General features: G+C 38.4%; 1 protein-coding gene across 1 annotated transcript; it reads right to left on the bottom strand.

Annotated features, from left to right (window-relative positions):
- Positions 1 to 974: 974 nt before the first annotated feature.
- On the bottom strand, positions 975 to 22,628 carry SH3GLB1 (SH3 domain containing GRB2 like, endophilin B1). Its single transcript, XM_057374479.1, has 9 exons — positions 22,463 to 22,628; positions 19,518 to 19,659; positions 16,881 to 17,009; positions 16,180 to 16,313; positions 15,706 to 15,798; positions 8,213 to 8,302; positions 7,678 to 7,778; positions 2,427 to 2,658; positions 975 to 1,444 (listed from the first exon to the last, which is right to left on the bottom strand). Exons 1-9 carry the CDS (start codon positions 22,532 to 22,534, stop codon positions 1,337 to 1,339), a joined length of 1,101 nt encoding a protein of 366 aa, XP_057230462.1. The 5' UTR covers positions 22,535 to 22,628; the 3' UTR covers positions 975 to 1,336.
- Positions 22,629 to 23,383: the final 755 nt, after the last annotated feature.

Consider the following 23,383-nt stretch of genomic DNA (forward strand, 5'->3'; position numbering starts at 1 on the left):
GAAGTAATTTCTACTGCTGAAAGTTTCATCACTGCATGCTTGCAATGACAGTGTTAAAAATCTGTTAAAGCAATGTCACTGCAAACAAAGCTGCTGATCAGAAGCCATTAGCTAAGCATTGGTACCAGTGCTCCCTAAGAGCTAAAGTGGACTTCAGTTAATACTGCATCATCTGCAAGGTAAAGAAATTCCTTMTCAGTGGATGGAGTTTCCTTCTACAAGTCCAACCCAATTGATTATACTGAAACTAAAAGTAAAAGAAAGAAAGGAAGATTCCCCTCAACTATGCTTTTAAAATCTTTTTACAGCCTTAAAAATCTACTTATGAAACACTAAAGGKTGCAGTGTTTAGGAAAATGTTATTTACAAATAATACTACCTTTAGATAAAGCCATCCTTAGATTCAAAACATTTTTTCCTTCCCACACTGAAAGGAGATTCYCTTGCAAAGCAAAATGCCCACCACTAATTGAATCCAATTAGAACATGACAATAAACTGTTGCATAAGAATTGGGGATGCAGAATTTCATTACAACCTATAATCTGAACAAATGTACGCTCATCTATAGAACTATTTAAATTAGGGAGACAGAGCATATTTGGTTAGCAAAATGCAGTGCYTAATTTAACATAAAGGCTGATTTGCAGTTGAAAGAATTTTTATAATTACTAATCAAACTGAATTAGACTCTTTTCTGGAAAGCAATTAAAGGAAAAAAAAAATACAAGGCAAGGCTAAAAACAAGTCAGAATGCATGTCCCTAGCTTGTTTCAACCGAGGTGCAGTTTAAAACTTCAGCATACTGGGAACTTGCCTTAAGTTTTCAGAGGTGACTAAATGCACAAGACACTCAGCAGGAGCCAYGTGTGCCTCAGCACATCTGAGCCACACAAGTGTTGGGAACAGAAGCACGTGGTTTATGTTTCACGTTTGGTTTTGGTTATTCAAATAATGGGCATTACACCTGCATCAGTTCACAATAAGTTTATTTTATGTGAAGAAAAGCTTTGCCATTAATGAAAAATTTCAGTAGAAAACAGTACCTCCTGCTTTCAATCTAGATTACTCAAAAGTAGAAGCTTGTATTAGTGAAAACTTCAGTAGAAACAAATCTGTAGGAAACGTTCTTGGCACATGAAGTAAAAGCTTWAAACACATTAAGTTTGAATAGAGTATTGACCGTGCAACCATGCTGGCAGAAAAGCCAGTTCTTAATGGCTGGTATTTGTCCCTCAAGACAATAACATGGAAGACACATAAACCTGCTTACATAACGTTAATTGTATATAAATATGGTGTTGCCATAATTGACAGTCTCTATTCAGGCCAACCATTTAGTTTAGCAGTTCTAAATAAGTAATAGGCACTTTGCCTTTCTGATTTCCCCTTTCACCCATCAGCCAGTCTGAATCCATGCCAGGGATACTGTACACTGTTATCACCTAAAAAAAGAGAAACACATTATTATAAACCTTGTTTGCAGGGAAGAGAATTACAATCTATCTTAATGAGATTTCCAATGTCTTAGAATTGAGATTAAGCTTGAACAGAGAATTTAATATCCATGAAACAGAATCTAATGCTTATAAAAATTATTTCACTGGTCCGTGGAAAAGAATAGAGACAGTAGCGTTTATTAAAGAACCTTTTTTTCTGTTGAAATTCTGTTAATTACTGTTGCTTTTCTATTATGCTTTATCTTTAATTTTTGTGTATCCACCCTTAGCCTTAACAGGCAATCTAAAAGAAACTTCTTTGGAATGCATGATATAAGGTGTGGGCTCAAACTTTCTACGACGATGTAGCACATCAWCACCATCTGTCTTCCTATCTAAGTCACTCTCTACATAAGAAAAAAGTCAAATAGAAATATTGAAGTAATGCACATTTTAAAACCCAAAAATTCTGATTTCTTTTTCAAAATTTCTTTTTCAGCATTAGGCTACAGCCACTTTACCAGGTGGAACTCTGTTCCAGCACTGTACTTCAYCATCTATCTCCACCTGCTTTGTATAAACTCTCTGACTTATGACTGCAATGCAACTGGAACAGGAATAAACACAGCACAACCTTCACCATCAAAGCAAGAAGTAGTTTTCTTTTTATGTTCTTCCAAAATTGCAATATTCAACATATGAAAAACTAATCACATTGATAATAGTGCTAAAGGTGTGATGAAAAGTAGACAGTAGAACTGCATCTTGGCTGTGTAGCAAATGTTCTTGCAAGCTAAGRTGATGTAACAAATGTTGATTTCCACTAYAGAATAYTGGGATACATRGGTACAGGACAATGCTCCAATTATTGAAATCTAATTTTAAAGAMTCAACTACACAGACTTTTTGATGTAGCACATATTAACTAGCTACTCACAAGCATTCCCATTTTACTTTAAAATGATAAAGGTACATAGAAAACTCTTACCTCATCTGCAAGTAGTGATAATTCACTGCTGTTYGCAGCATCATAATCATAGAGAACTCTTGCTTTCCTGCTGCCACTTGATGACTTCAGTTCACTGAGGCCTGAAGTAACGATTGAATTGCTTACTGAAGGCAGTGAAGCAGAGGCTGAGGCCAAGACTGAGGGAGTAGAAACACTCTGCACAGGAGTTGTGGAAGACTGATTGTTGTTAGAGAGGAAAGTAGATGGAAAGCTGTGAAAGAAAAAAAAAAAAAAAGACTTCTGAGTTAATCTATTTTACATAGGGCATTACTCTTGTTCCCATGCCTAAACTAGCATTCTTATTTTTATCAGCAATAAACACTAGCAGATAGAAGTAACAGAGTAGMATTGAGAGTTGTACAACATAAAGATACTTGTTCCTGATGAGCAGCATTAATCAAATCAATATAATTTAAAAGAAATACTGCCACCTAAAAAAAMCYCYTKRWWWYYKSCYYYTWAAAAAAGGGAAAAGCAAGAAAKCACTGTGGGTCAAACTTAATGCAGACTATATTTTGATAAACATTGCTTTTGACAGCTATGCCAGGAAAAGTAGCCTCCACCTCCTCCTGCTCATTCCTCAATTATGTGGTTACACAAAGGATTGTGCTGACAAACCAGATCASGGAAATATAATGCAATTTAAAAACACAGCCTCCCTCTGAAAGCAAGAAAAACCAMACAACTATTTTTGTAATCTAAATCAGTTCATTGATTCAGCTAACTTCATGGTATAAAACAAAAATATTTTTACACTAAAAATGAACTTATATCAACTTAAGCTCCTCATTTCTAGGTCAGGCTGCTACTTGCTCAGTGCCAGCTGTAGTGTTTGCCAGACCCTCCCATGAAGTCAATTAAACTCATTAACCTGACTGAAAACRAGGGAAGAAAAGTATATTATCTCCTACTTAGTTAATGAGCTCAGTCACAAAAAACTGTTATGAGTGACAGAGCAGATACAAGAGAAAGCACAGAATAACATGACTAAAAAGTAGAAGCAGCAGAAAGGAGAGCAAAGTAASAAAAGATTTTGGGGCAGTAGAGTAGGAAGAACAGAACAGCAATGATGKGCTCTGAGACTGTCTCATGTCACTCTGCCCTACATCCTAGGATGCAGTTCCATGGCAGACCAAACTTATTTCTTTAGCAGCTGATGTASTAACTTCTTGTCCCTTTGCTGCTCTACTTTGTTGTAACATTCATCTGGATTCTACCTTAAGAATAGGTCAGTGAAGGTTTTAAAAAGTGGCAGGGCTGATACAGTAAAAAAGAGTCAGCAGCTAGGAGTGAGACTGAGTCATGATGACATGGAACTGTAGCAACATTTCCTTCCACTCTTTTGACMAGTCAATTCCTGCACTTAACTTCCTTCATCAGTCCTATGTAGATGATTTTTCATTAACATCTGGGATGTTAATGACATATCATTAACATATTACCTCCCCCATCCTTTTGTTTGCCTACTCTTTTGACATATGGAAGATMTATCCATACCATGCACATGAACCCCGTGGAAAACAGCCTCATCTCATCCCTTCCCACCTCTGCTTCCCAGTTCGATTCTTTCTGAAGGTGCAGCTCAGTGGCAACTTCACCCACATAAATCCAAATCAGTTTATTCCCATAACCATGTCTGCAACATTACTGATGCTTACATGATCATAAGAGGAGCTGTTTYAGGGAGCTGACGCAAGTGAAAATTAAACCCATCAATGCAACAACTGATTTTTGGCTCCTGTGGCAATAAATAATGGAATTAATGCAGCTCAAATCTGTAACAGCTGCAGCAGTSCTGCACACAGGTTACAGGTTTACAGTATACTTAGCCTGGGAAATGCACAGTGTCACCAAACAGGTGGATCCACTCCTGTACGCCTTCTTTGCACAAATGCACATTCTCTGTCATTTGAGTCAAGTCTAGAAATCTGGGGCTTTTGATTCAACAATCTGATCTAACCAAAAATCAGGAAGATTGCTAACTTTCCCTCAGAAAGGCTTTATAAACATGTTCAACCTGCAGTCACACAACTCTATCTGACTGAAGGGAAAGAGCAGCAGTATAATATGAAGCACAGCACTAGCCCCTTGACAGCCAGACTGAATTACATGTAAACATTGGGAAAATTTTCAGGAGACTGTTCTGAATTTAGTTAGCACTTAGTATTGTGCAAGGAAGGAAGTCCCACTTCCTCTCTGGTTTACCTTGCTGCCACTTTATCATAAAGAGCTGGTTCAACTCACCAAGAAGAGACTCCAACTCCAGCAAATGTCTATATTTTCATTTGATAGATTAGTTTTTCAAATTAGTTCACCACATTCCCTCAACAAATCAAACAAGCAGAACAAAGAGAGCCAAAACTAGACCCCACATTTCTGTAGGTATAACTCAGCTGTGTTTCAGGATGTATTTATTACTTGATTTAGTTGGCATTCAACCAGAGGGATTTAATTTTAAATGACAATCAGGTGTTTTTCAATATTGCTAAATGGCTGTTTAATGTGCTGCTAAACCTGTTCTCAGTTAACACAGTAATTGCTCGTAAGCCATTCTGCTCAGTTCAAAGGGTCACAGGTTTGTACGGTCAGTGGAACAGAAAGCTGAAACTTTATAACCACTCTGTCAATCAGTGGGACCTAAAGTTTCACTCTTTTTGCAAAGCCATATGTAGGCATTTTACTGGAAGGCTTCAATTAAACAGAGGTTGTTTGGTTTGGGCTTTTTTTTGAGCAACTCGCTTGAGTAACAGAAGTTTCACATCTTGTAGAGTAGGACACCAGTAATGGATAATCTGAAAAAAAATTATACCAAAGCTTATGTGTCAGGGAAGTTGAGAAACTTCTGAGCAAAAGCAGTTATCAGGAAGAAAAAAAGCAGCCAGAGTACCAGAATATTTGAAATAGATTTGTTTAGTTCATTCTGAGGAAGTGAAAATAAGAGAAAAGAGAGATTTGATTTAAAGAATCAATGCAGCCCCAGAGGAGGGTAAGGCACTACAGAGATAAGCAGCCAGTGCTGCCTTGAAGAGAAACATCCATAAAAATGTATCTATTTATATAAAGAGAACTGAGTACAACATTTCCCCCCACCTTCCTTACAGCAGCCTCTGGAGAGTCCATCAGGAAGGTCAGTGCTCAGCTTTGGAAYGTGAATAGTTTCAATGTGAACCAGGACAGGGTTTATCCAGGGTTTATCTGGATTCTGACCCAGGTAAAACATAACATGCATCTCCTCTGAGAACCAGGTTTCTGTTTCAAGTAACAAACTAAYCTCACTTAGAGGCTGAACACCTCTGATCCATCAACAACCTCAAAGTGAAACAAAGTCCTTCACAGTTCCTGGCTTTCATAAGAGAATATTGCACAATACCAATCTTAGATGTGTGAAAAGAACATGTGTCACTCAGCACTATGTGTTAACTAACACAGCTCTGGCAGACACAATCAAACTCTAGCTGAGCTGCCTAAATTGCTTATTTGGTCTATATCTGCCTGCATAACATAGGGAGCACAGAGCACAAACCCTACTGATTTTCTTGTTTAATGCAAATGCTACACACCACATCCCTATAAATGGAGACAYTCTTCCAAAGCAAGGAGCACAACTTCAGACCCTGTCCCAGTGCTCTCTGTTATAGTTCAGTGGGACTTCCTTGCACAAGGAAAGAAAGACACACCCAAGATTTAATACCATAACTATTTTAATCCACATGGGWAAAGAAACTTCATTCCACTGTTTGAGTCACTTAGAATTTTGCAAAGCTTCCATGCTTTTGSTCTTCTAACAGTCATAATAATTTTATTAAAAATACTGATCAGATCACAGCCACATAAAGATACGTCCTTCTGTTTTCCTAAAGGCACTATTTTGTTCAAATACACAGATTTTAAACAAAGACAGCTGTTCTGGGACAAGCTATACATCCTAAAGCAGAATTTAAAGAGGAACATGTTCTTCTTTAGAATAAGGGTATTATGCTTAAGGCTTTCRGTTTGGTAAATGCACTAGGATAAGAGTTCACATTTTAAAAGTATCCTCTCAAAATAGCTGTGTAAATATATTCCACTTAATTTTTAATTTAAGAYGTATTTTCCTTATTACCATGCATGTTTTCAAGCTTTCAATTCTATAACATGTATTTATGTACTACCACATTTTATAGTGSAATATTCGGAATGTATTAGATTGGGATGTAAATTTGATCTAAAAGAAAGCTACATCTTTAAAGCTTTAAACACTTTAAACTACAGTTTAGTAGTTTAAAAGTCTTTTTCAAGTTTAAAAAAAGTCTTTAAACTACACATTCAAACAAACTGAGGAAATCAAATGCCACAGGAAGTTGCAAGTCAGGAAAAGGATAAGACTCAAGAACACTTTTGTTTTTACTTCCTTGTCATGGAAAACATAAACAGAGATACCTCAGAGACCATTACCTAGAACAAACACTACAGTAAACTTCTAAGTACAGGCAATCCTTCAGTGCATACACTCACATAAATAACATGATCTGTATAACTCTAAGAAAGGCTGGTTTGCAAAGAATTAGAATAGGGAAACTTTATGAAGTGTATGTAGCTCTCTCTGCATTCCCACCAATCACACAAAAAGGATTAAGAGCATAAACTAATGTCAGTTTCTTCTCTTATTTTAAAAATGCTAAACYAATTAAATCGTAAAACAAGACAAACTTGTTCATTCCACTGTGGGTGCTCTGGATAACAGGCACTGTGAAGTCCCTATACAATACCTATGGTGGCAACTCAGTTAAGAGCAGAGAACAAGGTTTCATTGAAAACCAGATAATTCACCTATAGTGAATTAAGAGGCAACAGGGATTTATAGAAAGTATAAAGACTTTTCCCACATCGCGCAGCAGTTTAGTAGCATGAAGCACAAGACAACAGAATAATCACAAATAAATCTCTACAAACTCCTCTTTGTCACATTAAATGATACTACTATTGAGCTTACCTTCCTCAATCACACTATATTTATAAATATACAAAACCCCAGTAGATCAACTCTCAAAAGGCATTAGTACTGTGTGTAGGCTTAGGGAAGTAGCTGCACTGGGTAATTCCATATTAAGTACCTCAGAATAGATATATTTCCTTTCAGTCCTGCATGCCTGTGTGTTCACCASTGTTACATCAGTGCAAGTTTTCCTACTATTCATAAGCACCTATTAAAAAGGGAGTTTTTTTCTTGAAGTTTATATGGTATTACTACCTTCCCAATTGTTTCTGTAGATCCAACATATAYTGGTAACACTGTGCATAATAGGTCATCTGAGCTTCAACAAAATCATTCAAACAGCGAAGATGATGGGCCTGTAACACAGCAAAGAATTCAAGTGATTAGTCTATAAGGGTACCATGCTACGTGAGAAAGAATGGGCACCCAGTCAGGTGCTAATGTCAATACTGGCACATAGGCATGGTGCCTGGATTTAACAGGCAAACAGGATAAAATGTCACAAAAATTAACATATTTGAGCAAACATTTTTGTGGTTTCAACACTCAAATGAATGGGAAGCTGGGTATAAAGAATAAAAATGAAAGCTCCTGCATTCAGATGGTTAATGGGAAAGTAAAGTTAAATTCAGTGGATGCTAAATTAGAATTAATAAAATCCTTGTAGTTTGATGATTTAATGCACTGAAGCAAAACCTCATAGACCAGAGTTCCCAAGCAGTTTACTATAGCTATTTTTAGACAGTGCCCTGATATTGTCTTTCCCCCTCAACATCTTTTGGGTACTCACATGTGTGCTGCTGATTCCTTCCAGCAGCAGTCTGGTAATCTCTGCTTGACGGTCAAATTCACTCTGAGTAATGCGCACTTCCTGTTCAGACTAAAAATAAGAATGCATGTCAGGTACTGGTACAGTGCTCTCTGCTACACCTGCCCACTGCAACAGTCCCATGTGATGCAGAACTGCTCACACAAATGCATTCATCACAAGCTTAGGTGTTTTTTTCTTTGCAGATCTTTACTAGGCAAAAACAGTAATTGCATTCTGGGTTCAGAACTGTTGAGGACCAGTGTGTACAGCAAGCAGCTTTATTAAAAGACATAGACTACATATGCAAAAGAAAAGCATTTCTTTGCCAGTAGTATTACCCCACTTCTCCCARWAACAAAGCAAGTATTCACTGGCATAACCACRTCTGCACCAGGGGTTCTGTCAGCATACAAGTGGTAGTCAAGAATAATGTCATTTTTTCCCATACATCAGCTTAAYAGGTCTCTGATGAAACAATTCAAGGTAAATCTCACRTTATTTTTGCCATGTAACTCCACAGCAATCAGCTGTACATAAATCTTTGATGTTAAGTTTTATTAGGATGTCTCATTATTTCATGTGTTGCACTGGTCACCAAACTAGTGATCAGGGAGTCTTTGAAAATAAATAAATCTGAACTACACCAAATGTTCTAACACTTGGTGTARAATTAGAGTAAAATTTCTATTAAAATTATGTAATACAAGTTTCATATTTCTATAATTCAAATTTATTCCCTGTCACATGTAGTTCTCAACAATTTTTAAGTAAGTTATCAGTGTTACAGTAGTTTTAAATTACTCCAATCTAGCACAGCCAAAATTACTTTAGAGTACTTTGGCAGGGGGGAAGAAAAAAGGATGCTGAACACTTATATACACAATATGTACTCTACTCTAAGATCCACTGTTCCCAGACAGAATGTCCTCAGCCTGGAATCTGGACTAGCCTGCCTCAATGCTTATACTCATTTAGTGCCTTGTTTCTAAAAACAAACCCCAGGGCAAAAATCTACATTAAGTCCAAGATGCAGGAGTTACTATTCTCAACAAAGAAGGAAAAGTGTTTTCAGGAAAATGAATGAGGTGATACCAGTAAAACACAGGTTTCAGAAGCATTTTATGTGCTTGCAAACATTCTGTTCTTGCATTCAGCTAATGCTAATAAGTATGAAAAGTCACATGGAATCTCAGAAAAGAGTACAGAACAATGATAGAGTTACCTAAGAAATGTTTTTCCATCTGAAGTCACTGCAGCTGGAAAGGCTTACACAGCAATTAAACAGTGAGGAAGCAGCTAAAGAGAACTGTATGCTTCTTACTTAAAATGGAAATTGCAGTGTTTGTATCAAGTTCCAAACTCATTRGGTTTTTAAAGTTTGTTGAGGAAAGAATCTTTGCTTGGAATTTTCTGRTTAAATCTGAATTAGTATCAGTGAAATCCATCTGTCAATCTTTGAGAGACATGTAAGTACAAACGGATGAAAAAAGCTAATCTGATGGCCAAGAGGGGAAGAAGAGAAACATCTTAATTTTCTTTAAAAAAAAACATCAAAACAGTAAGTAAATCATTTATCCAGAGAGAAATAGTTTAATCTCTTGCTTCTCTGAATCAGCAGTTACTAATGTGTTTCTATATCCCTGTCAGGTAAGTAAATACATGAGAATAGGAACTTACAAAAAGGGGACAATACATCAGAATAACTCTATTTCTTTCAACAATTTCTAGAAAATCAACTACGTTCTGTAAGAAAAGGTAAAGCCAGTAACATGGTAATGCATATTAACTTAGCCAGTACAGAGTGACTTAAAATATATTTACAAAAGCCTGATGTGCTGGTTATGTAGACATTTACATGAATAGAATTGTGTGAAGATGTGTTTAATCAGTTTTGCCTACCCCTATTTTCAGTACTGCCAAGTGAACAGTACCAGAACAGCATATCTATTCTACACCTTGGAGTAAAGGTGAAAAATCAGCTGACTTTTAATATGGGAAGTTTATGGCCTGATCACCTTTGTTTCTGAACAGTGAAGAGCTCAAAAACCCAAGACTAAACTCTCCAGCTGCACTTTTTTTTTTTTATCATGTTTTAAAAGGCCTCATTAGCTATGTCTCATGAAGATCCCTCAAACACTTGCTCTGCAACTTCAGAATACAAGCCCAGGTTTTGAAACCCAGTATTCATATGTAAATAATCTCCCCAGATTTCACACAGGAATACAAGACCTCTCAGAAATACTGTGCAAACCTGCAGCAAAGGGACAACATACTTTAAGGATATGAAATAAAATCACCTTCCTAAGGTTGTTTTACTAGACATGCTTTTACTAAAACACTGATAGTCACTATATAGCTGTGCCTAATATTTAATATTCCTTCTGAAGTGTGGAGTTAGAGGAAGAGAAACTGAAGTAAGTTTGTCATTGCCTCATGCACATCTTTTATTCTAACACAAAAAAAAAACCCCAAACCTGTAACTGATCCAGAGAAGACTGGATGGTCTGAAATCTTTGCTGGGAAGTTTCCTGTATTTAAATTGAACATATTTACGAATCACCTCCTCCAACTCTCAAACACAGAAGGACAGATTGCCTTTAAAAATGTGGGTGGATTACTGCTCCATTGACAGTAGATAATGTTGTAGTTTCTTCTCAGTAGTCTCTGCTATTTATATACTAAATAAAAAAGGGAACCTGGAATTATATAATTTATTACTAGAGTTAAAGTTTTAGCCTTCTTTAAGCTAGAGTTAAGCACTTTGTATTATTTCTTCTTCTTTCCAAGACACAATCTGTTAAATTTCACTATCCTTAAAATTGCTTGTCCTTGTCTCTGAAAAGCAAATACCTTCAAGATCAGTTTTCATTACAGCAGTACTCTCTCCCTGCCATTTTTTCCCCAAAAGAGTTTACCAGCAGACASGCTTGCTGCTTTCAAATGTTACTTTACTTTATTAATTAAGTAACTCTCAAACTTTGGGACCAAAATTGACCTAACCCTCCTTTTACAGTTAACCCTCTTTTTACTCTAAATGCCTCCTTCCCTCTGAACTCACACTCATCCTCAGCTTTTGCGCCGTAACTCACAGAAAGTCAGAAGAGCAAAAGCCTTAATTTCTCCCACAACTCCTAAGATTTTACTTGAAGCTGCATATCCCAGCTTCTCCCTATACCTCCCACAGGTGCCTAGCTAGATCCCCTTCAAAAACCATACTCCAAAGCCCCTGCTCTCCCCCTTCTATTGACTCAATTTACCCCTTCTCTACAGAAAYTCTCTCCTTCACTGTTAGCACACCCCCTCACAGCTTGTAGCYAATACTGGTTTGTCAGAGCCAGTGAGCCTAAGAATGGCCCTTCTCATGGCACCGGAGCAGCTATTGCCTAATATTCCCTTAGCTGCTCTGAGTTTGTCCCTGTGCAAGGGATGGCTGCAACCCCCACCCTGAGGCTAATGAGAAGTTTATGAACTAGCCTTCAGGGCAGGTGCAGTTTTCAGATGTGCCTACCCCCTAACTTCAGCTGCTGAAGATCCAGTGGCACTGGAGAGAAAGGTGTGGTGTTCCATGTCCTGGGTAAAAATTTGAAGATCAGTGTTTTCAGGATGGCTCAGATTATGAGACCCAATTATTCTGAAAATTTACAAATAAGCGTGTTCTTAACAGGGGGTTACCACACCAGTAAATTCTGAGAGACATCCTGTAGTTGTCTGTTGTATCTTGTCACACAAGAATCATATGGTACTGGTACTGAGAGCCAGAAACAGCTTACTATCAAACAAACCCCAGGTATTGTTTTGGCACTGAAACCTGAAAGACCCTGGAGGGGCCCAGTGTRTTCTGATGCAATGCATCAGGCTGCCAGCATCAGACTGAAATCAATAACATGTAATATCCTTTATTACTACAGACCAGCACAAGTTATGATTTCAGAATTCTSCAATTTTTAAATAGATTACTTACTTTTGTCACTTCCTCAGCCCATATCTAGTCAGCATTAAGAGTAGGGGAGGAAAAAAAATAAAAACATACAAACTTAAGACATTGGTGGTACTCTATTACAGTATATAATCACACTGGCTTTTAAYTTCCTGTCCTCAGAACTTCACAGGGATTTAAGGAGTGCTACAAGTCAGTTGCCCAAAGCCCCCCATTTACAATGAATCTATAACRAATATGGATAGCACTACATGTATGAAATGAGTTAGATACTGAAGAGAGTGTGACTTGTAGAACTCATATATTACAAGAATCTACTTAAAACAAGCTACTACAATATAAGACATAACTACTTTAAAATTACATGAATCAGACAAACTAAATGACCTCAGAAGCAACTTAAGTTACCTTAATGTGTTATAATAATGGAAAACTACGGAAAGCTATTCTCATTTTGACACTGAAACAGAGGAATGCTTTCTCTTGCTAATTTCATTAGTTTTCTATTTCCCAAGCACTTTTACTGAAACCTAAATTTAATTTAAAATGCTACAAAGGTATCTCAAATTGAGTATTAAAGTAGTATCAAGTCGCACAGCAAAATCATAGAACTGCAAGGGATTTAGTCTGAAAGTTAATTACTTCAGCCTGCTATTCCAATTCCCTCTTGCAATGTGGTTCACTTTTAACCTTCATCTTCTGCCATTTTAAGATGATGACACAATCAGGAGTAGGAAGAAATGCGTATAAAGATTGCAGGAACAAACTGTAAACAAACATTTATTCACTCCTTTTCTTATCTGATCATGGCAGAGAAATCTGGAACACTAAACTGAGGTGAGACCCAATATGCTGTGCAGACCCAAACCCCAACCAGAACAGGCTGGACAGCACAGTCTATGCTCTACATAACTAATTAATCCCTCTCTCTTCCAATTTCACCACTATGGTGCTAAAACCAGCTGCACCAAAGAGCCCTTGCAACAAGGACTAGTTTAGGACAAGTTTAGGATATACTGTACTCTAAATTAAGCCACTAACTTCTGTGACATTATTCAGCTGCAGTTATTTGTAATACACTGCTTGAAGGGAAAAATTTCTACATATTCCTGGCTGTTTCATGTTATTCACTTGTACTCATATTAAAAAGATAGAAAAACTAAATAATTCTCCTCCAATAGCTGAAAATAATTTCAGACATGAAAAMTCAGCTCCTTTGTATCCTAAGTTTACATGCACAAAATCACAGAAATTAGAATACTGTATATTCCAAATTATCAGAAATAATCTGATAAAAACAACATCCAAGGCTGTACTGACATTCAGTCTATTTAGTGTATTATATCAATCCATTTTAGAATGGAAAACATCTGAAACGAGACCAAACTTATCTGGATAGCAAGAGGAAACATTTGACAGGAAAATGAATGAACACAGGAGGCCAACAAACCTTTAGCCATTTTACATGCAGCAAGTTGAGCATGTAAGAGACATTTACCATAATGTTATTCTCTTCAGGCTGAGAGGTGTTTAGTTGCTTAAATGTATAGATAAAAAACAAAAGCAAGTTACAACACTGTGAATATAGCAAGTAAATAGATCATTAGCACAAAGCACTGCAAGGTTAAGCTAACCAAGACTGTGAAGTGAACACAGATGAATAAAATAGTTTAGATTTTGATTTTAAACACTGATCTAAGCTGTTTCAGTTGTACAATAAGCATGGACAAGTAATTTTCAAGTATTATTTTTCCCAGTTATAAAAATATGTAATCACATATAGATATAATTTATCATTTTATCCTGTTAAGAAAACAGTGAAACATAAAAATTTGCATCATAACTCAATACACTTCACTAACCTATCAGTCCAGCCCTGTTTGGTTTCTTCCTTCATAAATAAGGGAGCCAGCAGAATATGACCCATTTGCAACATATCTACACGCAGGTTAGTTCTCACTTCTATATTGCAGAGGATAAAGTAGAGCTGCAATTTTGTTATTTCTGCTGGAATTGTACTATCTGATACTACTTAAACACGCACATTACTGTSAAAATGTAATCAGAATTAAAGTATAGGCAAAACAGTGAAGAGATTTCATTTCATGCTCTCCYAGCACTAAATTATTTGTGCATGAAACTGCATACTTGCTATATGAATACTTAAGATCAAGTAATAGCAGCTGCAATTGGCACCAAGTACTGGATGACTGCACTATTGATGGAACTAAAACTTAATATATATATATATGTATATATAACGTTAATACTAAGCTCAATTCCTTATGATTCCATTGCTTTAGAAAGTAAGACACATACCTGCTACCACACTACAAATGAAACTAATAGTAAAAACACTTTTTTTTAACTTAACTCTGAACAAAGTCAAGCAAAGGAATAGTTTACTATCCAAAGCTCCTCTGTCTCTTACTTCTAAATTGCATTACTCACTGATCAAAACCCTTCACTGTTCTCCACTGTTAGACTTACAAAGTAAGATAGCTTCACAAACAGAAGTAAAAGAGAAGTAACTTTTTTTTTTGCACAGAATTTACTTAAAGGAAAATGCCTGCATAAAACTTAAAAATACAGAAGGTTTAAATGCACAGAGACAATGTGCATGGCATGAATTGAGATACAAGAGCAGAACTGTCAGGTAGAGATTATGCTTGTTTTCAGATGGATCACAATCACAAGATGCAATGGACTTCATCTCCAAAGCTCAAGATGATGCCTCTGAGACCCAGGCCAGATACCCATTTGGAAAGCCAGTAAAATCTGACAGTCCTTCTTCTAYCTCTCCATCATACACACTGTCCCTGTGTATTTCTTTATTTGCATGACCACTACTGCATTAAGCCTTATAGGAAAAATCACTYCACTGTYTATCATTAACTGCTGCACTTTTAAKAATGCACTCATAAGATAGCTATGAAAATACTGTAAGTATATACTGATGAAACTACACACAGTCATCTATTCCTTCATTTTGAGCACTTTAAGATTTAAAAAGCAGTAACTTTTTATAAAATACTTGAACAAGTATTTTTTGAGGGAATCAGAATGGTTAATTGATGTGGATTAAAGAGTCTCGCCTCTGGTGGTGTGAAATAGTAAGGAATATATAAAAAGAAATCACAAATATTTTTGACATAGAGAAGTTTAAACAGGTTCATCAGTTGAAAGTAATTATACATACACTTCAACATTTGCAGAGATTYAAATATTTGTATTTATGCCCATATTGGCAGGTTGCAGCAAGTAATTTTTGGCAGTATAGGCTCATCTAGTATACAGTAAAAGGAGAGTGAGTAAGTTCAACTTGATGGAATATTTAAAAGTAGAGGACTAACACCTTGATCAGTAACTCACTTTCATTTCCTTGTGTTCCACTAAGGCATTTCTTACAAAAGTATCTAGAAAAACAACCAGGGTAAGAAGATAGGACTGGAAACATAAACAAGCAGTCAAGTCTATAAATATGTACCAATAAGTCTGAAAGTCATGGACAAAATCTAAAAACCCCTCTACTTACTGCAGCTCGAGCTTCTGCCACTTTTGCCTTCTTCAGTCTGGTTTTTGCAGCATCCAAATCCAGTCTTTTGTTTTGTAACAGTTTACGTTCTTTCTGAAAGCAAGTAAGGTTACTTCRTGAGAATGGGTACGCACATTCACAAGCAAAAGACTGTCTACTTGGAAATGTTTTTAATGAAGGATCGTATGAAAAAAATTTCTTCAGTTGAAGAGAGATGCAAAATTGTCTGTTAATTATTCTCACACAGTTTATACTCAGTACACACACTTCTAATAGAATGATAGTTAACAAACACATTTCCATCATCGTTTTTACCTTGGCAGAAGAACAGAAAATAAACCAAACACACAAATGTCACTTGAATTTTTCTATATTACCTTGAGRAAAGTAATAATGCATTATCTACTACTACATTTTGAAGACAGACAAGTTACAATTTGTGTTAAATACTGATGAATGTACTATTCAACTTACAGTAATAGTTTTGTAGTCTCCTTCAATAAAGTTTCTTAGGGGAGTGAGAAAGTTTATGGCAGAAGTTTGAATTAGTTCTCTGTCTGCTGTCCCAATTCGCTTTTGTGTTTCTCCACATTTAATGAGTGCATTTCCTGCAAYGGAAAAAATATGTTAATCATATGGTTCAAGCACGAGGTTAACAAAAGAAGTTGCTACAGTCAGGAAATTTTAGGCCAACACTTTGAAAGATAATCCAGTGCCATGAGGCATTTTTCATGCCTCTGAAAGAAAAAAAATGTACACAAGAAAACCCCAAACAAAACAAAACAACAACGAAAAAAAAAAAACACCCCACCCCTTTTCCTCCAAAAAACCACTCAAAACTAAACACCAAAACCCGCAACATAAAAACAAACAGACAAAAACCCCACACCAAAATAAACAACCCCACAAACACCAAACCAAATCATTTTTATTACGAACAATCACAGGTCAAGGCAAGATTTCAGTGAGACCACATGGTGGAAAAGGTACTAATTATGACAACTCCGTACTATTTGGATAGAAACCTTATCACTGATCTCCTAATGCTCAAAATTACCCAGCAAGTCAACTCAAACTGATACAAATGTCATTAAACTGTTTCACCTAGAGGAAGAGAAAAGATATAATYTTATACTGTTCAAAAATCCTATATCTGTGCTCTTTTTACATCTTACCATAGGCTGTTCCWGGGCCAAATTCGTTCCCAGCATCAATCATATACTGGCCCAGTAACTCTGGATTATTCATGCGACTCGGTGCTTTGCGGTCCAGCTTCTCATAGACAAATTCTTCTATTCTGGCATCTGAAAAAAGGTTTATTTGAAAAAATTACTGTCATTCAAAGCACARGTTAGAAATAGAAACAAACAAAAATAAAGGAACACAAAAAAAAATKCAAAATCCAGCCATTAAAGTTAACATTAAGTGAACAATATTAAGCTGAAGATCCTGTTCTTGGAAAGTGACACATTCCATGTTTGCCATGCCATGTTCAAGTGTTTCCTACAGCCATCTRGGAAAGTGAAAAATTATACTTCTGCATTAGCATAGTTACACAGCTCTTCAGAATTTTGATAAGAAGTCTACACAGGAAGAGCAATAACAWAATACTTCTCCTTAAAAAACCAAAGTCTTCTGTTCCCCCTCTAGAAACAAAAAAATCATCAAAATTGTTCACTAGAATTAACAGTATTAAGTTCAACAACTACTCTAAGTTCCCTATTAAGATATTCTGAAAGTTTGGTGGCCCCAGAAATTATATCCTCTTTCCCACACCCCATGATCCCTTGAAACACTCTGAAAGAAACTATTAAACAATACTAGAAAATGTTTTTTTTTTTCATATTACCATACATTCTTAGTTTGAGCAATAAAATTACCAGAAAAACTTAGCRGGACTATGGAAGCATTAATACCCATCTATCATAATACTAAGCCACAGTGAGCTTCTTAGGGGGAAAGGCCTCACACACCTAAACAGGGACTCTGTTAGTTGAAATAGCAAACCCCTCAGATACAATACTGAGGSGGGGTTTTCATTTCCCATGTAGCTGGCTTTATACAGCCAGTATGAACTAATTTCAGCCTGCAATAGTACAGACAACCACTTTAATACTACTTGTTAATTAAACAACTTTGAACAGCGGTGGATTAAATAACTACTCTCTCATGAAGGTCACAAAAATTATTCTAAGACAGACAATTGTGGGTACCAGTGCATTCCCTAGCAATAAGGTGAACCAAAAATAATCAAAAGTTATTTGTTTTCTTTACTCRAGACAAAATATGTATTTTTTACTAAATCACCAAAGAAATGAAAAGTAATCTGAAATTACTGGACTATAACATGGGTCTGATCTACAGGTACAATTAAAAATGGAATTGAAAGTGATTTTTCCTCCCCCAGAAAGGGTCACTCCATTAGCAACCACCAAAAGCAGCTCTCTGCAGCATGTGACCCTTCTCCCAAGTAGGCCACCAAACAGCTGAAGTTACATTCACAAAGACCACTGCTCAATRCTGAGTATTTTTAGCCACCAGAAAATGGACTGGTGAGCAGAACTGAGATACTACCACAGATTATCGTTCAACTGAAACTTCTTTAGACACTTCCACTAGCCTCCAGTTAATGCTTCAATATTCTAAGCTTATAAAGTTTCTGAAAAAGTCCAATAGATAGAACAAATACTGAATTGACTGAAAAAGACAACTATTTCCTCCAGCCTAGACCAAAGCAGAAAATTGAGCTAGAATATTCTGCAAGTTCTACTGCATCCTTCCCACAGGATTAGTTGGGTTTTATTTTTGAAATACTGTTTTTTATGGAACTAAAATATGCAACAGACTTCCAAAGTAATACTTCAAACATCTTTGTTATAAAGAATTTATCTACTTTGCATTAGGGAAGTGCTAGCAGTGCTGATTTACCTTCACTAATAAATCCTAGCTCAGTATTGCACTACAAGGAGAATACTTACATTTTCAATGCAGAGTGAGCAAACCTAAAGGAGCTTTAGATTTTTTCAGTAAAGTAGTTCACCCAATGACTAGAGACCATGTCTTGACTTGAAATCTAGGTCTATACACTAGCAAATGCCTGTATCTGCCAACTCTTGTACAACTGTAGGATGAATCYGAAACTGATCTCTTCAACATTACTACTCACAGCAGCAATTTCAGAAACAAAATTAACACACCATAATACTTCACYTTTTTTCTATCCATTTTTCTGTTACTGTTAGAGACTCAACAGTGATGAAATCATATTTGACACTTTTTTTGTATTGCCTAAGTAGGGTGCTAATTATTTAGTAACGGAAGCATTAAAGACAGGTATTTTAGTTCATCTTGCCTGCTTCAAGCTGAATTGCATTGTGCAGAGGGCTTAAGTAATGAAATAGTAATAAAGTTTCTTGAGCCACTATATCTAATCCATGAAGAACTTCAGCGTTCTTACAGCTACCCAAGATAACTGGAATTAGTGTGGGAAATTCAATTWAACAGTAAACAATACAAAAACCCAWCAACCTGAGACTGACYGGAGTATGGAACCAATACTACAGTTTAAAAAGCGCTATAAAGTTTTTGTCTATAAAGTTTTCCCCATTTGAAAGGKTAAGGAAGTACCAGCAATTGGTACAATTTCTTCAATTCTTACTAGCTCTTCAAAATGTGCTTTCCATAATTGCAGCTTTCAAATTTTAAAACTGCTATATTTAGTCACAACTTATGCAATAGCTATTGCAGTAAATATTTACACTGGCATATCTATTAATTCCAAGTCGGAAACAAAAACTTGAAGGGCTYCTTACTTGGATTTGGCTGCAATAATACTTCTGTTTGCTTCATTATTTTTTCTGTCCACAATTTAGTGCATTCTGCTTTGCTGAGAAGGTTCTCCAGATGAGCATCCAGTTCAGTCTTCTCTGCTTGACCAAGCTTTTCTTCTGTGAACTGCAAGTTAGGCACGTTAAAAATACTCAATTCATAGAAATAATTTTCCAGGACAAATTTAAAACAGTGACCTATATTAGTTTAAAGGTGATGTTTTAAAAGATATAACTATTAGCCAGTCATCAATAAAAATCTAAGGGCAAGTCTGAAAGTTATTAAGTTCAACAACATATCCATACTACATAACACATCAGGTAAAAAAAGGGGCAGGAGGATRTTAATCAGACCAAGACGAGAAATATAATTTATAACACAATGAAGAAATTCTCTGCTCAACTTAGTACTGACAATTATCACATGAAACATTTTTGCCCAATTTTGCAGTGTGCTTTAAAACATGAACCAACATGAAAKAAAGTCCAGAGGTAATAAAGAAAATTAAAAGATAACTTAAATCTTGTATATTTTGTAATTGTCTGTCAATCCTCCCAGAGTAAAACCCGAAGACAAAACAGATTCCCATCACAGCTAGCTTGAACATATTGAAAAAAAAAAATGTCCTGTCCAGAGGAAACAGGACAAAAATAGGGAGTTTAAACTTCAGTAAGAAGATTTAAATTATAATTAGACACTAGAGAAAGCTTCTAAAGGCAAGGATTAAAAGCTAAAACAAACTTTCTTGGGAAGTTTTGAAATATAYATCTTTGGGAGTGGGGGGTGTTCTGCTCTTTAGAATAGGACAAACCAATGTTTGATGAACTGTTTCGATATAATTGACCCTATTATGCCTTAGAGAATCACTAAAATGACCTCTGCTCTTCTTGTCCAAGCTGTGACTTGTGACCATGAAGTACAATATAACTTCATTTAACTAAATAAATCCATCAGACAATTCATTTCACTTGATACAAAATTCATGCTAAGTCTTACTGATCCACAAGCAGTCTGTTCTTCAACCCCAGACAGGGAGAAGCTAYACATTTCACATCAGGGAAGCAAGCAAAGCCGGAAGCGAGGGCTTTGCCTGCCTCTCTTCAGAGCAGTAGTTCCTCATAACAATGATGATCTCATCCCTTGACAGCCCGTTGCTYAAAGTCAGGCATTTTCAGGAGATTCTGGCTTATTATTAAGTCTCTAACAAATTTACCAATTAGGAACACAACAGGACTGGAAGCATCCTGACTGTCCAACTTCAACTAAACAAGTTCTTTGGTGGCCAGTAAGAAACAAAGATACAATAGAAGTAAATTGCATTGTCCACATTTGTTTTAGTTTCCATCACAGGTAGATTAACCAACTTTGCAGATCTTGATAAACCCTTTTGGCATTTGCAGTTCTACGTAAAACCAAATTGCAGTCCTGAGAAAATTCAGCTCAGTATACGGAAGAAGGGAATTTATTCATGGACCGACTACTATGACTGTTTAAAAGGCTTTTAGAACTATGCCAGATGTTCTCAAAAACTTTGTACAGATTCATTACAACACAGTAAAAATAGTTCAGGAATTATTTTTACTAATTACAGAGAAGAGTATTTGTATGTAAAATTAYTAATATTTCCATATATCTTCTCAGCAGTGTGAAGATGGCTTAGTGAAGACTACAATGTCAGATTTCACACATACACTTAAATGAAATCACAAAGTCCCATCACAAGATCATACAATGAAGGGTGAAATACATSTATTTTTCTCTTGTCCAACAAGAAAAGAGAAAGTGGAGGCCGAAAAGGAAGAGTCGGTCTGGGAAGCAGACAGACCTGGAAAAAGCCAGGAGCAGTGGGGGAAGCATGGAAATACCATCATCACAAAGAGAAGACACAAGAGCTTTAAGTTCATTTAAATTTGAACAACGTTTTTTGACCAGTTTGCATTTTCAGAGCTCTGCTGTGCTGCTGATCATTRGTTCTGCTTGAATATTGAGATTTAGGGCAATACATCAGACAGATCAGACCAGATAACAACGCTAAGCACGTTGCAAACCTGACTGTGACCCAGCGAGAACTCATAAGAAACCAAAGTGGATTACTATGCACTGCTGGGATGCCCATATCCATACAGGAAATCTGCTCATGCTTGATTACATAAAGAAAGGGGATTACGGCTCATGACAGGCGCTAAGGAACAAAAGACAGTTACAGTGCCCTTACTGCGAAGGGGAAGACCGAATCGGAAACAATGGGCTATCAAACAAGCTTTAAAACGATACGAAAGGTAAAACAAACCAAAAAGCCTAAGCAGACATACACCGGACTTCCATGTGTCACATCACAGCTCGACTTTTACCGATCAGGCAGCGATATGGATACATTTCTAGCAGCCAGGAAAATCCAGCTGCTTATTTCAGGCGAGACACACCTTTGTCCTTTGCATGCACAAAGTCCGGCCATATCTCCCGACAGCTGATGCCTGCGCKCCTCATCCCCCCAGGGCTGGCGCCTTGTTCCCTCTTTCCCTGTCTGACCTTGGGCAGTGTCACCCCCGCCAGCCCCCCGAGGCTGCTGTTGTGCAGCCWGCCTGGCGAACGGCCGGACCTGCCCATCCTGAGGCCGAAGAGGCCCGCTGAAGAGGCAGCTCACAGCAGCCCACTGCCGACCGGCCCGGCCAGTGCTCCGGCCTCGCTCCGGCCTCGCCCCGGCCGGCACAGCCGGGCCCGGCACTCCCTCCAAGCTGGGACCCAGCGGCGGGCCCGGCCCCTCCCGGACCCCGGGGCGGAGCCGAGCGCCCCGACCAGCGCCCCACGCCGGGCCCAGCGGCGGCGGCGGCGGCTCAACGGAGCCACCCGCGGCCTCGGCCCCTCGGTTAGGGCTGCCCCGGCAAAGCCCCGTCCCGGCGAGGTCCCGGCAGGGGTGGGCGGTCCATACCTGTACGGCGCGGCTGAGGAAGGTGCCCGCGTCAGCCGCCAGCTTCTTCACATTGAAATCCATGATGTTCATGTTGGGCGGGGGCGCTGACTCAGCCCGGGCACCCGCGGCGGCGGCCGCCGCTCCGGCCCGTCCCTGTGGGCGCCGCCGGGGGCGGTGCCGGACCCGGCCCGGCCGCAGCGGATTGGCGGGGCCGCGGCGTCAGCTTAAGGCCCGGATCGGCCGGGGGGCGGTGCCGGCGGCCGCCCCGCCCCGSTCCCGCTCTGCCCGGCCCCGCTCCGCCCCGTCCCAGCCCTGTCCCGCCCCACYTCTCCCCGCTCCAGCTCTGCTCCGCCCGGCGCTGGCGTGAGGAGCGGCGGGCGGGGCATCAGGGTATGGGGGTTTGCGGGCGGGATGGGGTGAGCGGCTTGGTCCTTGTAGCCCGGCATGGTGTTCGTCCCGGGCGGTATCGGCGGTCCCAAGGCTGCGGCTGCTAAGGGGCGGGTCCGCTCGTCAGCTCTGGGTGAGGGAGGCTCTTAGAGCTGGCTGTGGCCTTTGCCCTAAGGACTCGCTGTCGGGGTGGGCGGCACAGGCAGAGTTCCCCTCGGACGGGCGGAGGTGACCTCCCGGGCACGTCTGTCCGAGCCCCACGCGTGGAAATCCCGCTGCTCCCAGGGACCGCGGCCCGACCTGTCCCGGGATCTGGCACGCTCGGACCCGGCTCTGGGAGGACAAGTCCCGCCCCCACTCCCGTTTCTTGTGTCCCCAGTTTTGTAAATCAAACCTTGCCTTCACGAAAAATAGTTTTTGGATAGACCGTCAAAATGTAAGTTGGGAATGAATTTTTAAGAGGTCGTTCAGGAAACGAAAAGACTTTATTAAAAGATGTTCGGATAAACATCTATTGAGATGCAACTAGACGATAGCACCAAAACGTCRAGA

This window comes from Malurus melanocephalus, unplaced genomic scaffold (assembly GCF_030028575.1).
Source record: "Malurus melanocephalus ecotype Western Australia unplaced genomic scaffold, MMel_1.1 scaffold_8, whole genome shotgun sequence".
Taxonomy (NCBI): Eukaryota; Metazoa; Chordata; class Aves; order Passeriformes; family Maluridae; genus Malurus; species Malurus melanocephalus.